Source organism: Rhinolophus hipposideros (assembly GCF_964194185.1).
Source record: "Rhinolophus hipposideros genome assembly, contig: HAP1_SCAFFOLD_134, whole genome shotgun sequence".
Classification (NCBI taxonomy): Eukaryota; Metazoa; Chordata; class Mammalia; order Chiroptera; family Rhinolophidae; genus Rhinolophus; species Rhinolophus hipposideros.
In genome coordinates this window covers 129,302-150,257 of record NW_027669192.1, presented here as the reverse complement: position 1 = coordinate 150,257, position 20,956 = coordinate 129,302, and the positions used below count along the sequence as shown (strand labels likewise).

At 39.9% G+C, this 20,956-nt stretch overlaps 1 protein-coding gene across 1 annotated transcript in view; it reads right to left on the bottom strand.

The window, feature by feature from the left end:
* LOC308495662 (uncharacterized protein) overlaps positions 1-20,185 on the bottom strand; it is a 35,336-nt gene extending 15,151 nt beyond the window's left edge. Inside the window, exons 1-6 of the mRNA XM_081080635.1 lie at positions 19,590-20,185; positions 16,051-16,165; positions 15,715-15,888; positions 10,529-10,635; positions 9,088-9,225; positions 6,710-6,780 (exon numbers count right to left, since the gene is read on the bottom strand). Of these exons, the coding sequence (XP_080936761.1) occupies positions 6,710-6,780; positions 9,088-9,225; positions 10,529-10,635; positions 15,715-15,888; positions 16,051-16,165; positions 19,590-19,840 (856 nt within the window). The 5' untranslated portion in view covers positions 19,841-20,185. The remainder of the gene's footprint in view (positions 1-6,709; positions 6,781-9,087; positions 9,226-10,528; positions 10,636-15,714; positions 15,889-16,050; positions 16,166-19,589) is intronic.
* Positions 20,186-20,956: the final 771 nt, after the last annotated feature.

The following is a 20,956-nucleotide window of genomic DNA, read 5'->3' as shown; positions in this document are numbered from 1 at the left end:
GGAGAGGGAAGGACTCGGACTGCTAGGGCTCCGCTTACGGCCCACAGGGCTGAGGGGGCAGCATATAACACGGCTGAACCCAACCCACAAGGCAGAGACCTCGGAGCAAAGACTGAGGGAAGAAGGCTGAAAATGGTGGTTTAAGCCCTCACTGCCGAGCGGAGAACGGAAGCCTTAGGCACTAAGACTAGCCGCCCCCTCCCTACCCTCCCAGAGTTCGGCCCACCCCCAACGGCCCGGTGCTAGAAGCGATAAAGTAGCAGTGTCAGATCAAAAGGACAGGATATTTGCAGATCTGAGAACTGTGGACCGTAGACACAGATTCGCAGCCCAACTAGTTCCGGCGAAGGGGAGGGAGCTGTGGAAGCGGGACCAGCTGTGGTGGTGGTCGCTGCCATTGCTCTGGGCCACCTCTCACAACTCACCCCGCCCCTGGCCCCACCTATCTGGGCGGATCCCTGCAGGAGTAAACAGAACTGCTGAAACATACGGGCTCTTAATCGGGTGCAAAAAGAGCTTTGGAACTTCAAAAGTTCTCTGCACCCCCACAAGGACGTGGCGCCCTATGACCCAGGTGAACTGTTAACAGAGGAGAGGCCAGTCTCTCAGGAAATCCCGCCATTGTGTGAGAAGCTGGAATAGTGCAGAGAAAACGTAGCACTACTGTGTCAGAGGAAAAAAAAGGCTGCAGTCAGAGAGAAAATAAAACGTTCTACCAACAAGTATTGGAAAACAAAAGAAAGACCTCTTCCTATCAACCTGTTGCAGAAGCCTCTCCTGTAGATGTCTAAGAAGAGAAATAATAAATCAGTAATTGCCAAGAAAAACCAAGGCAACAAGACAGCTCAGAAAGAAAGGGAAGTCTCCAGAAAAGGAACTTAAAGATATGGAAATATGTGACTTAAATGATAGAGAATTCAAGATTGCAGTTCTGAAAAACCTCAAAGAGATGCAAGAAAACACAGAAAGGCAATTTAATGAACTCAGAAACGCAATCAAAGAACAACATGAGCATTTTATGAAAGAGATTGAAATTTTGAAAAAGAACCAAATGGAATTTCTGGAGATTAAGAACTCAATAGAAGAAATTGAGAATGAAATAACCAGCTTAGGTAGTAGAGTTGACCATATGGAGGAAAGAATCAGTGACATCGAAGATAGAAACCTGGAAATTACACAGATGGAAAAAGAAAGAGACTTGAGACTTAAAAGAAATGAAAGAACTCTACAAGAAGTATCTGACTCCATCAGAAAGAGCAATATAAGAATAACGGGCATACCAGAAGGAGAAGAAAGAGAGAAGGGAACAGAGAATATATTCAAAGAAATTGTTGATGAGAACTTCCCAAATTTGTGGACAGAACTGGATCCTCGAATCCAAGAATCAAATAGAACACCTAATTACCTCAATCCCAACAGGCCTTCTCCAAGGCACATTACATTGAAGCTGTCTAAAATTAACACCAAAGAAAGAATCCTCAAGGCAGCCAGGGAAAAGAAGACGGTAACCTACAAAGGAAAGCCCATTAGATTATCATCAGATTTTTCAGCAGAAACTCTACAAGCCAGGAGGGAGTGGAACCAAATATTCAAAATGTCGAAAGAGAGAAATCATGAGCCAAGAATGATATATCCAGCAAAGATATCCTTTAGATATGAAGGAGGAATAAAGACTTTTCCAGACATACAGAAGCTGAGGGAATTTTCTAATACACGACCTGCACTACAAGAAACACTAAAGGAGGCTATTCGACCACCATCAACAGGGACAATTTGTGGCAACCGAAACATAAAAAAAAAAAAGGGGGGAGCGTAAAGGCCTGAACCAGAATATGGGAATGGAGAAAGTAAGCGTGCTGAAGAAAATGGAATACTCTAAATATCAAACTTTCTTTTACATAATCTTAAGGGTAACCACTCAAAAAAAAATCCAGAACTGAAATATATACTGTAATAAAAGAAGAAACAGAGGGAAACATCATAGAATACCACCACACAGAAATAACAGACAACAACAAAAAGGCAAAGAAACAATGGAGTCACAGCCTTACCAGAAAACTAAAGATAGAATGACAGGAAATCCTCACGTATCAATAATCACCCTAAATGTAAATGGACTGAACTCACCAATAAAAAGGCACAGAGTAGCAGATTGGATCAAAAAACTAAACCCAACCACATGCTGTCTCCAAGAGACACATCTCAGCTACAAGGACAAGCATACACTCAAAGTGAAAGGGTGGAAATTGACACTCCAAGCAAATGGTACCCAGAGAAAATCAGGTGTAGCCATAATGATATCAGATGAAACAGACTTCAGGGTGAAAAAGATAACAAGAGACAAAGATGGACATTTCATAATGGTAAAGGGGACTATACAACAAGACATAACAGTCATCAATATTTATGTCCCAAATCAGGGAGCACAGAAATATACCAAGCAACTACTAATAGAACTAAAGGGAGAAATTGACCAAAACACAATTATACTAGGGGACTTAAATACATCATTGACAGCTATGGATAGATCATCCAAACCGAAGATAAATAACGAAATTGCAGCCCTAAATGACACATTACATGAAATGGACATCATTGTCATATATAGAGCACTTCATCCTAAAACATCATACTATACATTCTTTTTGAGTGTACATGGAACATTCTCAAGGATAGACCATATATTAGGGCAGAAAAGCAGCCTCAGCAAATTTAAGAAGATTGAAATCATACCAAGCATATTCTCTGATCACAAGGCTTTGAAATTGAGATTGGATATCAACTGCGAAAAGAAAGCAGGAAAAAACACAAATACATGGAGATGAAACCACATACTTTTAAAGAACGACTGGGTTAAAGAAGAAATTAGAGGAGAGATCAAAAGATACATAGAAACAAATGACAATGAAAGTACATCCTACCAAAATTTTTGGGATGCAGCGAAAGCAGTTTTAAGAGGGAAGTTTATATCATTACAGGCCTGTCTCAAGAAAAGAGAAAAATCCTAAATAAACAACCTCATGTTACACCTCAAAGAACTAGAAAAAGAAGAACAAGTGAAACCCAAGGTCAGCAGAAGAAAGGAAATAACAAAAATCAGAGCAGAGCTCAATGAAATAGAGAACAAAAAGACAATAGAAAAAATTAATGTGACAAAGAGCTGGTTCTTTGAAAAAATTAATAAAATCGACAAACCCTTGGCTAGACTCACTAAGATAAAAAGAGAGAAGACACTAATTAACAAAATCAGAAATGAGAAAGGGGAAGTTATCACGGACACCACAGGAATACAAAGGATCATGCAAGAATACTATGAAGGACTATATGCCACCAAATTCAATAACCTAGAAGAAATGGACAAGATCTTAGAAACATATAGCCTTCCAAGGCTGAACCATGAAGAACTGGAAAATCTAAACAGACCGATCACCAGTAACGAAATTGAATCAGTCATCAAAAACTTTCCCAAAATCAAAAGTCCTGGACCAGATTGCTTCACCAGTGAATTCTACCAAACCTTCAAAGAGGATCTAATACCAATCCTGCTCAAACTCTTCCAAAAAATTGAAGAAGAGTCAGTACTCCCTAACTCATTTTATGAGGCCAACATTACCCTGATACCAAAACCTGGTAAGGACAACACAAAAAAAGAAAACTACAGGCCTATATCTCTGATGAATACTGATGCAAAAATCCTGAACAAAATTCTAGCAAAGCGAATACAACAATGCATCAAAAAGATTATTCACCACGACGAAGTGGGGTTCATACCCGGGGCACAAGGATGGTTCGACATCCGCAAAGCCATCAATGTGATACATCACATGAACAAAATAAAGGACAAAAATCATATGATTATATCAATTGATGCAGAAAAAGCATTTGACAAGATACAACAATCACTTATGATTAAAACACTTAAAAAAAAAGGTATAGAAGGAAAATACCTTAACGTAATAAAGGCCATCTATGACAAGCCCTCAGCTAATCTCATAATTAATGGTAAAAAACTGAAGCCCTTTGCTCTACGTTCAGGAACACAACAGGGCTGTCCCCTATCACCTCTGCTTTTCAACACAGTGTTGGAAGTCCTTGCCAGAGCCATCAGGCAAGAGAAAGAAATAAAGCATCCAAATTTGGAATGAAGAAGTTAAAATATCACTCTTTGCAGATGACATGATGCTATATATAGAAAACCCTAAGGACTCCACCAAAAAGCTGTTAGAAACAATCAACGAATACAGTAAGTTGCTGGCTACAAAATCAACATACAAAAGTCCATTGCATTCCTATATACTAACAATGAAATCTCAGAAAAAGAAATACAAAAAACAATTCCCTTTGCAATTGCAGCAAAAAGAATAAAATACCTAGGAATAAACTTAACCAAGGAAGTGAAGGATTTATATGCTGAAAACTGTAAGACATTTTTGAAAGAAATTGAAGAAGACACAAAGAAATGGAAAGACATTCCGTGCTCATGGATTGGAAGAATCAACATAGTTAAAATGGCCATATTACCCAAAGCCATATACAGATTTAATGCAATCCCCATCAAAATCCCAATGGCATCTTTTTAAAGAAATAGAACAAAAAATCATCAGATTTGTTTGGAACCACAAAAGGCCCTGAATAGCCAAAGCAATCTTAAGAAAAAAGAACAATGCTGGAGGTATCACACTGCCTGACTTTAGCTTGTACTACAGGGCTACAATAATCAAAACAGCATGGTATTGGCAGAAAAACAGACACATAGACCAATGGAATAGAATTGAGAACCCAGAAATAAAACCACATAAATATGGACAGATAATTTTTGACAAAAGAAGCTAAAAACATACAATGGAGGAAAGACAGCCTCTTCAATAAATGATGCTGGGAGAATTGGATAGCCACGTGCAAAAGAATGAACTGGACTGTTATCTGTCACCATGTACCAAAATTAATTCAAAATGGATCAAAGACTTAAGCATAAGACCTGACACAATAAACTGCATTGAAGAAAACATAGGTACTAAACTTATGGACCTTGGGTTCAAAGAACATTTTATGAATTTGACTCCAAAGGCAATGGACGTAAAAGCTAAAATAAACAAATGGGACTATATGAAACTTAAAAGTTTCTGCACAGCAAAAGAAACCATCGACAAATAAAGAGGCAACCGACTGAATGGGAGAAGATTTTTGCAAATGGTTCCTCCGATAAGGGTCTAACATCCAAAATATACAAGGAACTCATGAAACTCAACAACAAAAAAACAAACAACCCAATTGAAAAATGGGCAGAGGACCTGAAGAGACATTTCTCCAAAGAGGACTTACAAATGGCAAATAGACATATGAAAAAATGCTCCACATCACCAATCATCAGAGAAATGCAAATAAAAACCACAATGAGATATCACCTCACCCCAGTCAGAATGGCTTTCATCAACAAGACAAATAGCAACAAGTGTTGGAGAGGCTGTGGAGAAAAAGGAACCATCTTACACTGTTGGTGGGAATGCAGACTGGTGCAGCCGCTATGGAAGGCAGTGTGGAGGTTCCTCAAAAAATTACAAATAGAATTACCATATGACCCAGCAATCCCTCTCCTGGGTAACTACCCAAAGAATTTGAAATCAGTTATACATAAAGACACGTGTGCTCCAATGTTCATTGCAGCTTTGTTTATGGTGGCCAAGACATGGAAACAACCAAAATGTCCTTCGATAGATGAATGGATAAAGAAGTTGTGGTATATAAACACAATGGAATACTATTCGGCCTTAAGGAAAGATGATATAGGAACATTTGTGACAACATGAATGGATCTTGAGAGTATAATGCTAAGCGAAATAAGTCAGACAGAAAAAGCAGAGAACCCTATGATTTCACTGATATGTGGTATATAAACCAAAAACAACAAAAGAACAAGACAAACAAATGAGAAACAAAAATTCACAGTCACAGACAATAGTTTAGTGGTTACCAGAGGGTAAAGGGGGTGGGGGGAGGGAGATGAGGGTAAGGGGTATCAAATATATGGTGATGGAAGGAGAACTGACTCTGGGTGGTGAACACATACTGGGATTTATAGATGATGTAATACAGAATTGTACACCTGAAATTATGTAATTTCATTAACAATTGTCACCCCAATAAATAAATTTTTAAAAAAAACAGTCTCACTGCGATTCCTTCACACTGGCTAAGTTTTGTAGTTCTTATTGTTTGCCATTTGTTTATGGGACTACGAAGGTATTGTTGAGTTCTTAGTTTTAGTTACATTATGGTGAGACAAACCACAATGTAATAACAAGAATTCATTCACTACGTGTAATCCATTTGCTGTAAAATTTAAACAAATATCCATTTTTACAAGTCCAACTTATTGTCCAACTTATAAGGTGATTATAGAAGCAACATACAACATACTAACTTAAAAATCATTTTTCTTATTTACACAAATATCATATGGGATTGTAGGGGTCATGACTAGATAAATGAGTTTCTTTTCACACAATACTCTCTCAGATTTTAAATTACCTACAATTAACTTTTATAATAATTCTGAATACTAGACTATTAAGAAAGACATTAACTAACAAAGAAAAAATATACATGCAATATACACATTTTTTAACAGCTCTTTCAATAGCAAAACTTTCTTAGTCTTACTGTATGTCTGGTAGGACCACAAAGAATACTTCACTATTAAGAGTCTTACCTCGACTGTTACTGTCAGAAGACGTTTCACATCTCCATCCTTTTTTATAACCAGAAATTAGTTGGACGTTGCTATGTATAAAAGAGGTGAGAATATTACTGTCTTAATACTGACAGGAAAACATTTATCAAAACATGGAATTCTTAGAGTATTTCAGGTAATATCTGAACTAATATAAAAACTTGAATTATCCCATACGCTTCAATTTTGTAAGTTCTAAAGACAAACAAATAAAGAAACAAAAACTTATAGACACAGACAACAGTTCAGTAGTTGTCAGACAGTAAGTGGAAGAGGGGATAGTAGAAAAGGGTAAAGGGGGTCAAACATATGGTGACAGAAGGAGAACTGACTCTGGGTGGTCAACACACAATGTGATATATAGACAATATATTAAAGAATTGTACATTTGAAACCTATGTAATTTTACTAACCATTGTCACCCCTATAAATTTAAGTTAAAAAAAAACCATAGTAAGTTGTACAAAATTTTTCTTAAGCATGTGATTAAAGAAGACAAAAAAACAAGGTGAACCAGTCATGTTGAGGGCAGTATAGTTCAGTCAGTGAATTAGAATTAGCAGGGGCAAGTGTTGAGAACTCAGAAATCCTAGTTCTATAGCCCACAAGATCCGTTTTCGGGGAAGTCACCGCTGTTAGAATCAGAGCTTTCCTCTACAAACCAAGCATCTCACTGCCTTATTTTATAGGTTGTCAGAGGATCAAATAGGTAATACAGCAAAATTGTAAGGCAACGGAATAACTTTTTTTGAGCTTTAGTTTTTGAAATTATTTTGGAATTCCAAATAAACCTAATGTGTGCTTTTCATAGGTTCTATTTAACATTCAAATGTTGCAGTTTACAGAAAATGTTTTTAATTTTGGTTATCAGCTACTCTCTTTGTGGTTTGTAATTCAGTACATCTCAGCTATTATGTAATTTGTAATTAAATGCGTTTAGAAATATGTTACCTCAATAAGGTAGATAACATAACTGCCCCTATTATCGTAGCTAATCACACCAGTGGCAGAAAAGTCACAGAAGTCAAGACCTGGCTTGGACTACTTCCGTCTCATGTCTACCTCCTGAAACTCTGACCTCTCAGATCTTTCTAACCTTCCTAGGCATCCCCAGTTGACGTGGAAGATAGAACACATGCACACTCATGAGGCGTGGAAGGGGTGCAGCTATTCTAACACCAAGTAACCTCCTTTAGATCCAGAGCTTTCTGTTTACTGGCTTCCGTGTCAGGCAAAACTTTAAATACTCTGAAACCTGAGGGAGAGTCAAGTCACTGGCCAGATTTTCATTATTTTGGAAAACAGATCACTGAGCCTCATCTTAACTAAGGAATCACAGGCAAGTTAGTGTCTACTACTCTGGGAAAGGCGTATGGGACCTTCCAGGACCTAAGGAAAGATACTCCATGGGATAGCAAGTGGCCTTGGGGTACAGATCTGGTAACAGGAGAAAGGAAAGTCTGATCTTTTCCTGCAGCATTACTGGCACCTCTCTGACAGCTCAGAAAGTTCCAACTAACATGTGCCGGCAGAAGACACAACAAGACACTCAAAAGGGTAAGTCATTATGAGGTTTGGGCTAAGATGTGGGCCCCACATAGTTTTTCAGTGTTGGGGAAGGCTGTGTGTGGCTAAAGCTAGAAGTCCAGACTCCCGGGACAGGGAGCTGGTGCTCTGGAATAGGGGCTAAGGATGTAAGCGAGCATCTGCATGTCAAGTTAAAAATATCGCCACTTCGAAGTCCAAATGTGGAAAACCATGGACACAGAGGACTCGGGATCAGCAAGGGAACCTGGGAGCACAGGGAGTCATGACGACGGGATCCGTTTCTATAGCAACCATGCAGCAACACAATCGATGGAAACCAATGAATGACCAGAATGACCTTCCTTCCCTCTCCATCTGACTTGTGAAAGAGGATGGTCCCCCTTGGACTTAGGGAACACTCTGGCTTCTTGAAAAATTCAAGGGGGGAGCATAGCCAATAGCCTCCAGAAAATACAGAATTTCCTGCTAAACTGTACATTTTACACACCCAAATAACTAGTAGGAAAAGTCAGAGAAGAGACATTATTGGTACCTGACACACAGGGGTTATGCTTGGAATGAAACGGAGAATGTGGGGATCCCTAAAGATAAAGGTCTTCAAAGTTCTGGGATAAGGAATCTGTCCCTTTGCTACGTCTTACACGTCTGATCGTTTGCTTGGTTTCTGGCTGAGGATGTCTACTAACTCACTGCCATTCCCCTCCTGCCTGACCCCAGTTAGGACGTCTCACCTGTTCCCTAAGAAGTAACAGTTCAAGTGTTTGGAAGCCCAGTTTGGTGATAACTAGCATTTCAATGTACACACTTACTCCTTCAAACCCTTAGAGAAAGCATATTCTTCCGCGGTGCGCCCAGTGTCATCTCGAGCAAAGACATCTGCACCTGCCTGAAGCAGAAGCTGGACTGTATTTGAGGACTTATTCCTTGCAGCAAGCATGAGGGCTGTTCTGAAATAACGAAGAGACAACTTCACCCTTAGGAACTTTCAGTTACATAAACAGCAACATTGAGAGACTTTACCAAGTTCAATACAGTGCTTATCTGTATACAATCGACCATTTACATGCTTAAGTGTTCATCTTTGTAAATTATGTCCAAGGCTAAAATGAAGGGACATAAAAACAAAACAAAAAAAGCCTCTTGCCCCACTGGGTATTACCATAAGGTGCTAATTTAAAGGTCTCTAATAGACAAGTAACTCTGCTGAGGTCACTTATCTGAAATAGGTGAAGATTTCAATGAAGAATTTCCCGTTTCGTCCTTAGTCTTATATATGGTGCATCCAAAGTCAGCTAGAAGTCAAGTAAGTTAAAGCTACTTGGCAGGCTCAAAACAATAATATTAGTACTAATTCTAGTAAACATTGTCATCGTTGAGTTAACGGTGCTCATAAGCATGTGCTGGGCACTGAATCACATGCCAGGTCATGACACACGACCATACTTGAAGGAGATATTATTTCCCTCGTTTCCACATCGGGAAACATGTTTGGTGATGACAGTAATGTTCCCATGGTCACACACGTGACACATAGGAAAGCTGAACATTGAACCCAGTCCTGAGTGCACTGAAAGCCCATCTCTTCTTTAATCACCCATCCATGACTTGTTTCATTAAAGAAGAAGTTTATTCAGTTAATGTTGTCTTTCTCCCTTCTACCCATACCAATTAAAAATGATTAAAAAAAACATCAAAATAGACTAGAAATGAAAAAAGAATAAAAACTGAGGAATATCTGGTAGTAATAATTCACAGTCATTTAGGGAACACCCTATAACATCAGTATTCCTTCAGGAAAACAATTTAAAGCAGAGTCATCCAAACAACAAAATCAACTCCTATTTACGTTTAACGTGCATCTTTTAAGGAAACCTGAATACACAGTAGAGGTTAAAAAAACTGTCAGAGAGACTAAACCCAATATTGTATCATAAACTAAGTTAGAGTCCATACTATACAAAATTAGTAAAATTACCGTGAAAACCCTTTAGCTAATATAATACCATGTGACCAAAAACTGCAATGACAAATGACATCAGTCGATATCATAAATGAATATGAATCCTGCAGGATACGGTTCTTCTTGTTCACCAGTCAGAATAATTGCTATTCTACCTAACTAACGATGTGCTGATATTTTTCACTTTGTAATTATAGGTTAATCCTCTTCTTCTTAATTTAATCTTTCTGACTTGAGTAACTGTTACCGCTCTAAAACAGTTCTAAGTTAAAAAACAAACAAACAAGTACCTTTTCCACTTATCAACTGCATGTATGTTTGCATGTCTCTCGAGTAAATATTCCACCATTTTCGGGCAGTTCTCATTCACAGCAAATAAAAGTGGTGTAAAACCAAACTGTAAAACAGAGAAAACAATTTATAGCTTAAAAAACTACGTAGTTCTAAATTGAATTTGAAAACTCATAAAAGATCCTCTAAACTTGAACATACACTAGAGAAAGTAAATAAAAAGTAGCCCTCTGTGTTGTCGTCTGCTGCTCCTTCCCTTTAAAATATCCTCCTCCTTCCTCTCCAACAGATGGACTTCCACCTCATTCTCCAGAACTCCCTTGAAACACTGACAGTCCTGGTGCCAAGAACTTTGCTCCCATCACAATCTCTATCGCACTATACTGCAGTTATTTTATCGTTCCCCACCTGAACCCAGAGCTTTCTGAGGGCAGGGGCTATTCTTCATCCCTGTATCTCCAAGCTCGAAAACATAGATGTAAATGCTTTAAGTCGTTTCATTGAATTGATAACCTAAATAATTATTTCTGGGGTAGTGTTTGTTACATTATATTCCAAAGAATATGTACTTTAGCAGAAATTAATTACTGTGCCCCAGTAGGAAGATTCCAGAAAGATCACCTGTGTTTGAGAAGTATTATAAAACTGTGCTTTATATGGTTATTACTAAAGAAGTGTTTCAGGTTGCTTAATCCCGATTTGACAATACTTTTCTGTGGCAAACATTAACATTTGAAGTATCATAGAATTTCAGGGATACAGTTTGGAGAGCTTTCCAACAGAAGTGAAGGTTTTCTGCAGTTTATACAAACTTGCTTGCTTCTCTTCTATCCATATTCTCAGGATCCCAGATGTCAACTTCAGGCTCTCCTACTCCAAAAGGGTCACTAAGGAAGTGGACTCTAAATTAAAAAGAGTTAGGCTTCAAATGACCTTTGATTGCTTATCACTAAATGGTCCATGGGTTTTCTCCCATTATAAGATGATGGGTTTTTATCTTAGCTGTTGGTAAGCTCAATGTGAAATTTTATTCTCAGTTACAATGATAACCTTGGGACCCCAATGCCTATCTACTTTCTGAAAAAATCTGTTTTTTATTCTGTTTCTATTTTAATTGCTACTTAAAATTATTTTATAGCTCAGGCAAAATGTAACTCCGAAATAAAATATCATGGCTTATCAGTTCACGTTTTAATGCTGATCTATATGGATGATTTTTAGCATCATGAAAGCAACTAAATCACTTGCATTTTTAAGGAACCACGTTGAGGAGGATGATAGAATACTGCCTGGAATATGCATAACATCTACAACTATAACCATCATTGACCTCATAAGACTTAAAGACATTTCAATGGGTATGATTATTTATAGGACATATAATGAAAAAGGAAGTTTTTAGGTTTTTGTTTTTTAAAAAGAAAAACTTAGGAATTCTAGCTTGAAAAACTCACTCTCATTCTAAGGAGATTAATATAGAATACGTATAATAAATCAATATAGACTGTCTTGAAAATCTTGAAGCGTTTATCAAAATATTCTATAAAACAGGAATCGCACACTCCAGTGCTTACGGAGGCAAAGAAGGTGACCCAAGTAAGTGAAGAAGCCAGGTGGGGACAGTAGCACACTAGGGAACACATGTCTCATATAAGAGGCGCAGCCTCGCCACAGGACACCCATCTGTAGTCAGGGCTCAAGGGGACCAGGCTTGATTCTTTCAGAGAAGCTTGACATCCTTATTTCTTCATGAGTCTCCAAAACTTTCGATGTTGACTCAACATATGGAGGCAAACGAAACATATCGAGGAGCCATAATTAGTCCGTGGCCCACTTGGGATGTTTTATCTGCTGTTTCCAAACGTTTGTGTATAATGTGAATATTTGTATGTAAAATCTTTCTGTTTTTTAGTATCATATGCTTCATTAAAAAACTGGGCCCCAACATGCAATAAAACTGTCATTTAGACTCATTACACCCACTTCAAGAATTTTTCCCATTCTTATTCAAACCATAATCTATTTGTATTCATTTTTCAGATTGTTAACCCAATGGATAATTATATTATAGGACTGCTGACACTAAATTATTGACACTTCCCATCTGTATTGCTACTAACTTCACGGGATTTCATGTTTAAACCTACCATCGTGATTATGCCACGGCTCTATGAATTTCACAGACATACTGAGAGAGTTTATCACACACCTTCGATCATTGCAGCATCATTTACGGTGGCCCAGAAATGGAAACAACAAAACTGTCCTTCAATAGATGACTGGATAAAAAAGATCTGGTATGCATACACAATGGCATACTACTCTGCCATAGAAAAAAATGAAATGCTGCCATTTGGGACAACATGGATGGATCATGACATTATTATGCTATGCAACACAAATCGGACAGAAAAAGTCAAGGACCATACGACTTCACTCATATGAGGGATATGAAACTGAAAGCAACAGACGAACAAGACAAGGAAAGAAAAACTCATAGACACAGACAACAGTTCAGTGGTTACCAGAACATAAGGGGGGACGGTGGATAGTAGAAGAGGTAAGGGGGGTCAAATATACGGTGAAGGCAGAACTGACTCTGGGTGGTGAGCACATACTATGACATATAGATGACGCATTATAGAAATGTACACTTGAAACCTATTTAAATACAATAACCATTGTCATCCTAATAAATTTAATTAAAAACAAAGAAAAGAAAACTGGAGATTTACAGAACAACAGGCAAAAAAAGCAGGTTCACAATTTCCTATTACTGCAGGAAAACCCCGCGTGCAGTAAGCATTTGTTGATCTAACAACCTGAGCACAAACAAACATGCAAAACTCTTAAAGGGCCCGATTCTATGCATTAGGAGACCACCCATCAGCAAGTTTCTAAAGATTCTCTGAGCACCAGTGAATGACTGATGGCTGAAAGGAAAAAGGTGTTCTTCTTTAAGCCAGTAGATACTGCCAATGATATTTCCTTCCACTTCTCGAGCCCAGAGGTACAGACAGTTCAAAAGTCAGGCAAAGAGTGTTGGGAAGGAGAGAGCTGAAGGAGAATCACCTCTCAAACTCCACCTCTTCTAGAGATTTCTTAAGTATTTGAGATCTGCGAATTGATATATTGCACTAGTAGTTCTTAACCAAGAGTTGTATCAGAATCTCAGGGAAATATTTCTAAACAACACATGTCCAGGCCTTATTAGCTTTCCATAGTCAAAACCTTCAGGAAGAGCCTAGCTTGTAAATGGTTGTGAATGTTTTTAAAGTTCCTAGGGTGACTGTGATTCGCCAGCATAATTCTAGCCGAGAACTAGTCCAGTAGACGATCACTTCAGTCTCCTCTTCTCTCGCCTATGTCACCAATTTCCTCTGACATTGAGGATTAGGCCAAATAAAAGTGGAAGAGACATGTCACTTATGAAAACCACACTTAATTTCCTGGGTAGGAGTGGAAACGGGATTAACAATTAAAATGCAACTTGATTTCATTATTGCTAAACCCCTTACTTCTCATGGGACAGTCTACATTTCACAGCAGAGTTTAGACTCTTCCCTAGGTGGCTCTTTCTGCCAGAACAGATGACATGTCACTTAATTGTCTGTCCTTCCCTCCTTTCCCACTTAATTGCCGCCTGTTCACTGCAATCTGGTGGATTCGGAGCCTTCCCAGATGTGGTCTCAGGGGAATTTAAAACTCACTAACTCTCTCTCCCACACTAAGGATTATTATCCCCCAAAACTGAAGAGGACCTTGACTAAGCATATAAACTGGAGGAAAACAAAACTAAAAAAAACCTCTTTTTATTAATTAAACTTATTGGGGTGACATTGATTAGTAAAATCACGTTGGTTGCAAGTGTCATTTCTATGATACAGCATCTGTATATCGCATTGTGTGCTCACCACCAGAGTCAGTTCTCCTTCCACCACCATATGTTTGACCCCTTTTTCCTCATCTATCACCCCTCCCCCCTTTACCCTCTGGCAAATATTGAACTGCTGTCTGTGTCCATGAGGTTTTGAAAAACCTCTTCTTGTTATTTCCCTTCAATAGCCAAATTTCCAAATTGCCCTGCATATTTCTGATAGTTATTTCCTTTCCCTTTCCTTTTTCCCTCTTAGGCTTTGGCCAATGAGTACTAAATAGCTTTATATAAATCATTTGTTTACAAATAGCAATTTGTCAACAGCGGGAAGATTTCTATGATATTGTAAAATGCTTTTGTTTGTTTGAGTTTTAAGGTAAAGCCGATTTCAAAGGCAAATTTTGCTTTCCTGCATTGTTTTGCATTAATTGGAAAACAACTCGGACGTGAAAAAACACTTAAAAAAGGAAGTGTTGCCTGTAATAAGTGTTGTTTTCACACGTAATTTATCATAAATGCATAAAAGAGAGCTGTGCCCTCTACTGCTACTTTAGAGGTATCATCACGTAAAGTAAAATTTTAGAAAATTAAGTTCCAACTGTTTGCATTCAGGGAACGCTTGAGCTTCCAAAGGTGTAAAATTGACCCTTCCTCTGTCAACCAAGGGCATTCCTGCTGGGGTTGCAGTGGCGAGCGGTGATGTACGTCCAGGAACAAAAAGGGGTGAACGCGTCCCCATCACCTGCTCCATCTGTACACCTAAAACCCGCCCAGCACCTCCGCCAGCCTGAGCAGGAGCCCCACTCCGAGGTGGAGACCCCAAGGGGGGCCGTGACTGGCAGAGTGGCTAGGAGCACAGGCCGATGCCCTTGCTGGATGTCCAAACGTGCTGGCCCTCCTGCCCTGATCTTCAGAATCCCCGAGGCCTGGGGTGCTCAGGGCCTGTGTCCTGCTGCTTCCCCTCCCTACCTGCACCCCCCAGCTCCCTGGCTGGACCCAGGCTCACCCATCTCCTAGGCCCTGCCCTGCAGCAGCCACCCCCACATACTTCCCTCCCCCCGGGTCGTCAGTCCTTGGTGGGCTCTGAGCCTGCCACCCACTCCCACGCAGTAACAGGACGGTTACAGGACAGAGCTGGGCCCTTTCTGTGGCCACCTCATTTCCCCTTCCTGACTTGGCTTTGGACTTGTTTCTATGGCGACAGGGAGCGATGTACAGCATGCAGTATATGTCGACTAGAAATAAAATGCTTGTGACTGAAACACACGTATAACAAATATTGTGTAAGTACAGTCTGTGGATCTATACCTCATTGGTTGCTTCCATATCTGCCTGATGTTGCAGCAGCTGTTCAACTATCGCGGTGTTTTGCCCCATGGCCGCGTAGTGGAGAGCCGTGTTGCCACGATAGTCCTTCATAAGTGGATCCGCACCATGTTGTAGTAGGATTGTTGCACACTCCTCTTCCTGGCTCTCCACGGCCTGTCAGGATTACGTCATTAAATAAACGGTAAATTATGGGAATTCAAAGTAAGCATTCCACAAGTTTCCACAATTAGTTATAGTTAATTGAGATAAATTCATTTTTATTCTAAATACTAAAATAAAATCCATCTCCTGTTGACAGAGCTGGCTACCACATACCTTTATTAGAGCTGTCTTGTTTTTGTTGTCACCGAAATTCATCTGGCATTTTTTCTCTGCTAGAAGAGTCACCACTTCCGAATGGCCAAAGGTGCAGGCCAAATGGAGAGCAGTCCTATGAGGGTGAGAGGACATTTAGGACATTACAGGGCACTGTCTCAAACATGCAGCTCTGCACGCAATTGTAAACATGACGCGCCACTCCAATGCCTTCAGAACCAACATGGAGTTTTCTTCTGCACAAAGTACAATATTCACGAGCTCTGGTTACTCGCCACACTAAGGACAGAGCAGCCTATGTGACTACAGAGAGCATGCCCTGGGGAATCAGCTCAACTCGGTTTGATCCTAATTTAACTCGACCACTTATTAGCTGTCCCTTAGCCTTTGTGTGCCTCCATTTCCTCATCAACAAAGTGGGGATAAAAACAGTAGTTAACACTGTTGTGGGCTCACATGGGAATCTATGTAAAGTGTTTACTTAGGTTCCTAGCACAAAACACACAGCTCAATAACTGGTAATATTATCAGAATCATTACCATCACTACTACTTTACAAGACAACATTTCAATTAAGTAAAATGATATCATTCCACCTACTTTCCAGCTATGTTTTAAGGATTAAGAAAGAACACTGTATTTCAGTGGTTCTAAGATGCTTCTTTTCTCATATTTTAATACCTCTGACTCTGGAAGGCAATGTATAATTCAGAATGCCTTGAAAGTATAGTTGGCAGCATTTAAATAATTTCTTACTGGTATTTACAAGAACCGGCATCTTACCACCCTGACGTGAAGTGAAATAATGGAAACACACCAGACCTTCCACAGTTCTCGTCATAAATTGGCGTCTAAATAAATGTTCATTCTTAAGAGCATCATGGGGAAAGAGGACTAAAATCACAAAGTAATTCTTGTTTTGATTTTCAAGAAACTTGAAGCCAAAGGAGACTCAGCATTCAAGTGACTAAGGATGGCTCCTTTCATTGTCTGTTTTGAGTCATAGATTACATGAAAATCGGATGATTTCCAGTGATCGATACTCGTATTTAATACTATTGTACACTAGGTAAACAGCAAGTTTGGTTACTGTTCACAATGTCCTAACTGTAGAAATCCTTTTATTTGAAATGAGGGAGGAAAAGCTTCAATGGAGATTAGGTACTATTACTTCCATTTACAATTTTTCATTTCGTTCCTACTGGGCAACATAAAGTTTTTAAGGATGAAGAGGGCCTGAGAGATAGATTCTGAGAGTCCTGAGTAGACTGTGTCTGCTCCGTAACAGTTATTCAGTGTATATTTGATGAATAAATGGATTGAAAGAAGGGATAACTACACCTGGAGAGTTCAATGTTTTTAAACAAAATGTTTATAGTAAAGCAGTACTTCTGCAATAGTAATAATCACTTATATGTGCTATTTTTGATTTCCATAAAGACAGAACCAAAATGATGAATCAAAAATCACTTAATGTTATAGGTAATGAAGCTCTATATAATAAAAAAATAAGTGTGTACAGAAATATAGATACATGAACTTCTACAGGCACAGATAAAAAGACTGCCTTTACTTCTGAAGAGGCTAAAAGTTGCCAGAAAATACCAATCTTTAAAAAAAAAAATTGAAAATAGAAGTGAGAAATTGTTTTAATCTGTACAAGATTCATATTCCTGGGAATAATGAAATATTACCTGGGACTACTTTATTAATAATAAACTGTTACTAGAATTTCTGTATATGTTCAGTGTAGAGATCAGACTTTTTAAAAAAGAAAATGTCACTGTAGAAATACTCAGTATTCAAGTTTGCACATATTTTTGGCTAAAATAACATCGTAGTCTGTGTGTGTGTATAATCAAAGGAATTCTTTCTCCTTTTCCAATCTACCAAAGTACATCTTTGCATGTAAACATGTATGTATTATCCATACCACCTTCAGCGGTCTCAGGTAATTCCATCCTACAGATGCACTGCAATTTATTTACGAAATCCGTTGATGTGAGTTTTTCACAATACATTGATATTGTAAGCAGTGCTGAGAAAAGCAAATTGTATGTGATTTATATAATTATTTCATAAAGATATTTTAGCACTTGGAATTGATGAGTAAAGGGAATATACATTTTTAAATGTGGTACTTATCACCAAAATGAAAAGTCACCAAACTTTGAAAAGTCTGAAGCAACTTAAATTTGAAGCAGAAGTACAAGTACCATGGCTCCTCATCTTCTCAACCTTTGAGGATGGAAAAGAAGTTTTCATTTCTCTTTCAACTTTAATTCCTTTTTTTTTAACCTGGGACATAAATATTGGTCACTTATAGATACACAGAAAGAACTTGGTCCAATTCAAAATTCGAGCGCTTTTTTCTCTTGATTTCAGACACTTCTCTATAAAACAAAGATACACTTTTCCCTGATATGTGTATGCTGTACATAATTTGCAAGTACCTTTTCTTTTATTTTGTTAGTATTATTTTCGGATATACAGAGACTATTGATTTCTTATATTGCTCAACCAACCTTCTGAACTCTTGGTTTTTTGAAGTCTTCGCCAACATAAAAAATTGTATAAATAGGCATTTCTGTTTTCTTCTGGTACTTTCCTCATTTTGTACATTTATAATTTTTAATCTACAGTACATCTGGAACTTATTTTTGTGATATGAAAATCTAACAAATTTTCTCCAAATACTGAACAGGTATTTCTCCATCATTCATGAGTAATTCATATTTTCTACTAACGCGAAATGTCATCACTATGAAGCTCTAACATCCTGCATATATTAGGGTGTTTGGGCATTTTCTGCTATATTCCAATCATTTATCTCTCTTTTCAGCTCTTAGTAAAGAAATTGTGGCAATAGAGCACCCGTTGACACCTAGAAGGGCAAACCTTTGTCTACTATACAAAATGATTCTTAATTTTATCACTACAATCAAAGAGACACCATGTGCAACCCAAAACTTTTAAAACCCTGAGAGTTTAGTTGGCTTATGGAAAACTGATAACTAGAGGAAGAGCACACACGGTGAGAAAACGAGTCTTCCTAGACAAGGCCACAGCCATCTTCCACTGGAAGCTTCCCTTCTAAGGCCCCTCAATAAACACCATACATACATGGGTGGACACTGATGTAAAACGGATACTGGGTTTTAGCTGAAGAACTTTTAGCCCACAAGTCGCTCTATTATGGGAATCAGTTTTCTCATTACGGACTTTTCTATAGTGTTTAACAATGTGGTCTAAAACTGTGCACATCAAAAGTAAAATGCTGCATATACTTGTTTTCATTTCTATTACTGATATTTAGTTAAATTGGTTTAACATTGTCAGTAAAGTGCTTTATAAGGGGAATTATGAGTGACGGGACCTTGAGAGTTTGTCCTGGTGCTCACCACGTGGGCCTGGGCCCTGGCCCCCAGGTAAGGGCCCCGCCCAGGCTGCGCTCCTCCCGGGGGAGCCGGCAGGTGGGCCCCTCTCCCAGGCCCCCGCCGCCTCCGGCCCGTGCCCAGCGGCCCCCCAGGCCCGCTCACCTCTTCTGCAGGTCTCTGTCGTTCAGTCTCTCTGGATGGAGCGAGAGCAGCCTCTGCACTTCTGATACGTTGCCCGTGGCGGCAGCTCTGTAGATTTCTATGCGATCTCTGCCTTGGTTGCAGTACCCGGACTCCGAGGTGACCCCACCTCCAGCCTCAGGCTGCCAGCCACCACCATCGCTCTGGGGTCTCCTTCGGAAACCCAAGCGGGACCTGACCTTCTGAAGCCCAGAGCCAAAAAACTTCTTCATGGCCAAGCCACGGGCTTCAGAACCTCCTCCGCACTTCTCACGCCTGTTTTCTCCGCGCCCAGCCAACAGTAGCCTCTAGAGCAGCCAACTCCAGTCGCCACAGTATCCCCGCAGGACAGCAAGGCGGTTTGGAATCTCTCCGCCCAGAACGGCCGTCACCAAGCAACGGTGCACGGGGCAGAGGCCGAGGGCTGCGCGTGCGCACAGAGCCCCGTGGCCAAGGTCAAGGGCACCCGGAGCCCACGTGCAAGGCCCAGGCGCCTCAAGCTTCAGAGGTGGCCTGTGGGCAGCGCTGAGTTCCATTCGGACCTCGGTGGGCGCTGGCCCAGGCTTCTGCTGGGTCGTCTGAGCAAAATGAAATACGAAATTTCATTTCCTGAATTAAGAAAACAGGTATGTAACAGGCAGAGAACTTGGGGGAAGCAAAAACCATAAATGAGAGAAGAAAAAATACCTTTATGTACCCTAAAACTGAAATGTATTAATTTCGATTTATAAAACACAAAAGCATTTAAAAGCTTGATTTCCCAGAGAAAACTCTTGTATTTTTTTTTTTGGGGTGAAAATTGCTTTAATCAAGATATTTCACTGAATTATAAAAATATGATACTTTGTGTTTTTGATTTTTGGAGCCTAACCCCTTTTGTAGGAGCTCTTGTTTCGCATAACACGGCAGTTTTAGGGCCCTGGCAGCCGTGCCGCACGGGGGCCACCTGTGCACCACACGTCACAGGGGTGTGGCCTGCCTCTGAGGCCTCCGTGGCGCGGTTCTCCCGTGGGGATCCCGCTGACAGCGACAGCACCTCCGAGGGTGCCCTTCGCGGGCCTGTTACCTCCAATGACCGCGGAGCCATGTCCGTCCGCTCTGACCCAGGGCTCGCCCCCATCTGTCGGTCCAGAACGACCTACAGTAGAAAAAGGCAGAACGACAGGGGGGTGGAAAGGCGGACTTTTGAAAATCCACAAACAGTTGAAAGCAGACAATCGCAGCCATAGAAATGAACGAGAGCCGAGGCACTGAGACTGGAAAGGGCAGAGAAGGGGAAGGCGGACCCACAGAGGACTTCGGGGAGCCTCGGGACGCAGAGCGGCTGGCAGGCCGCGGGCGGAGGGCCA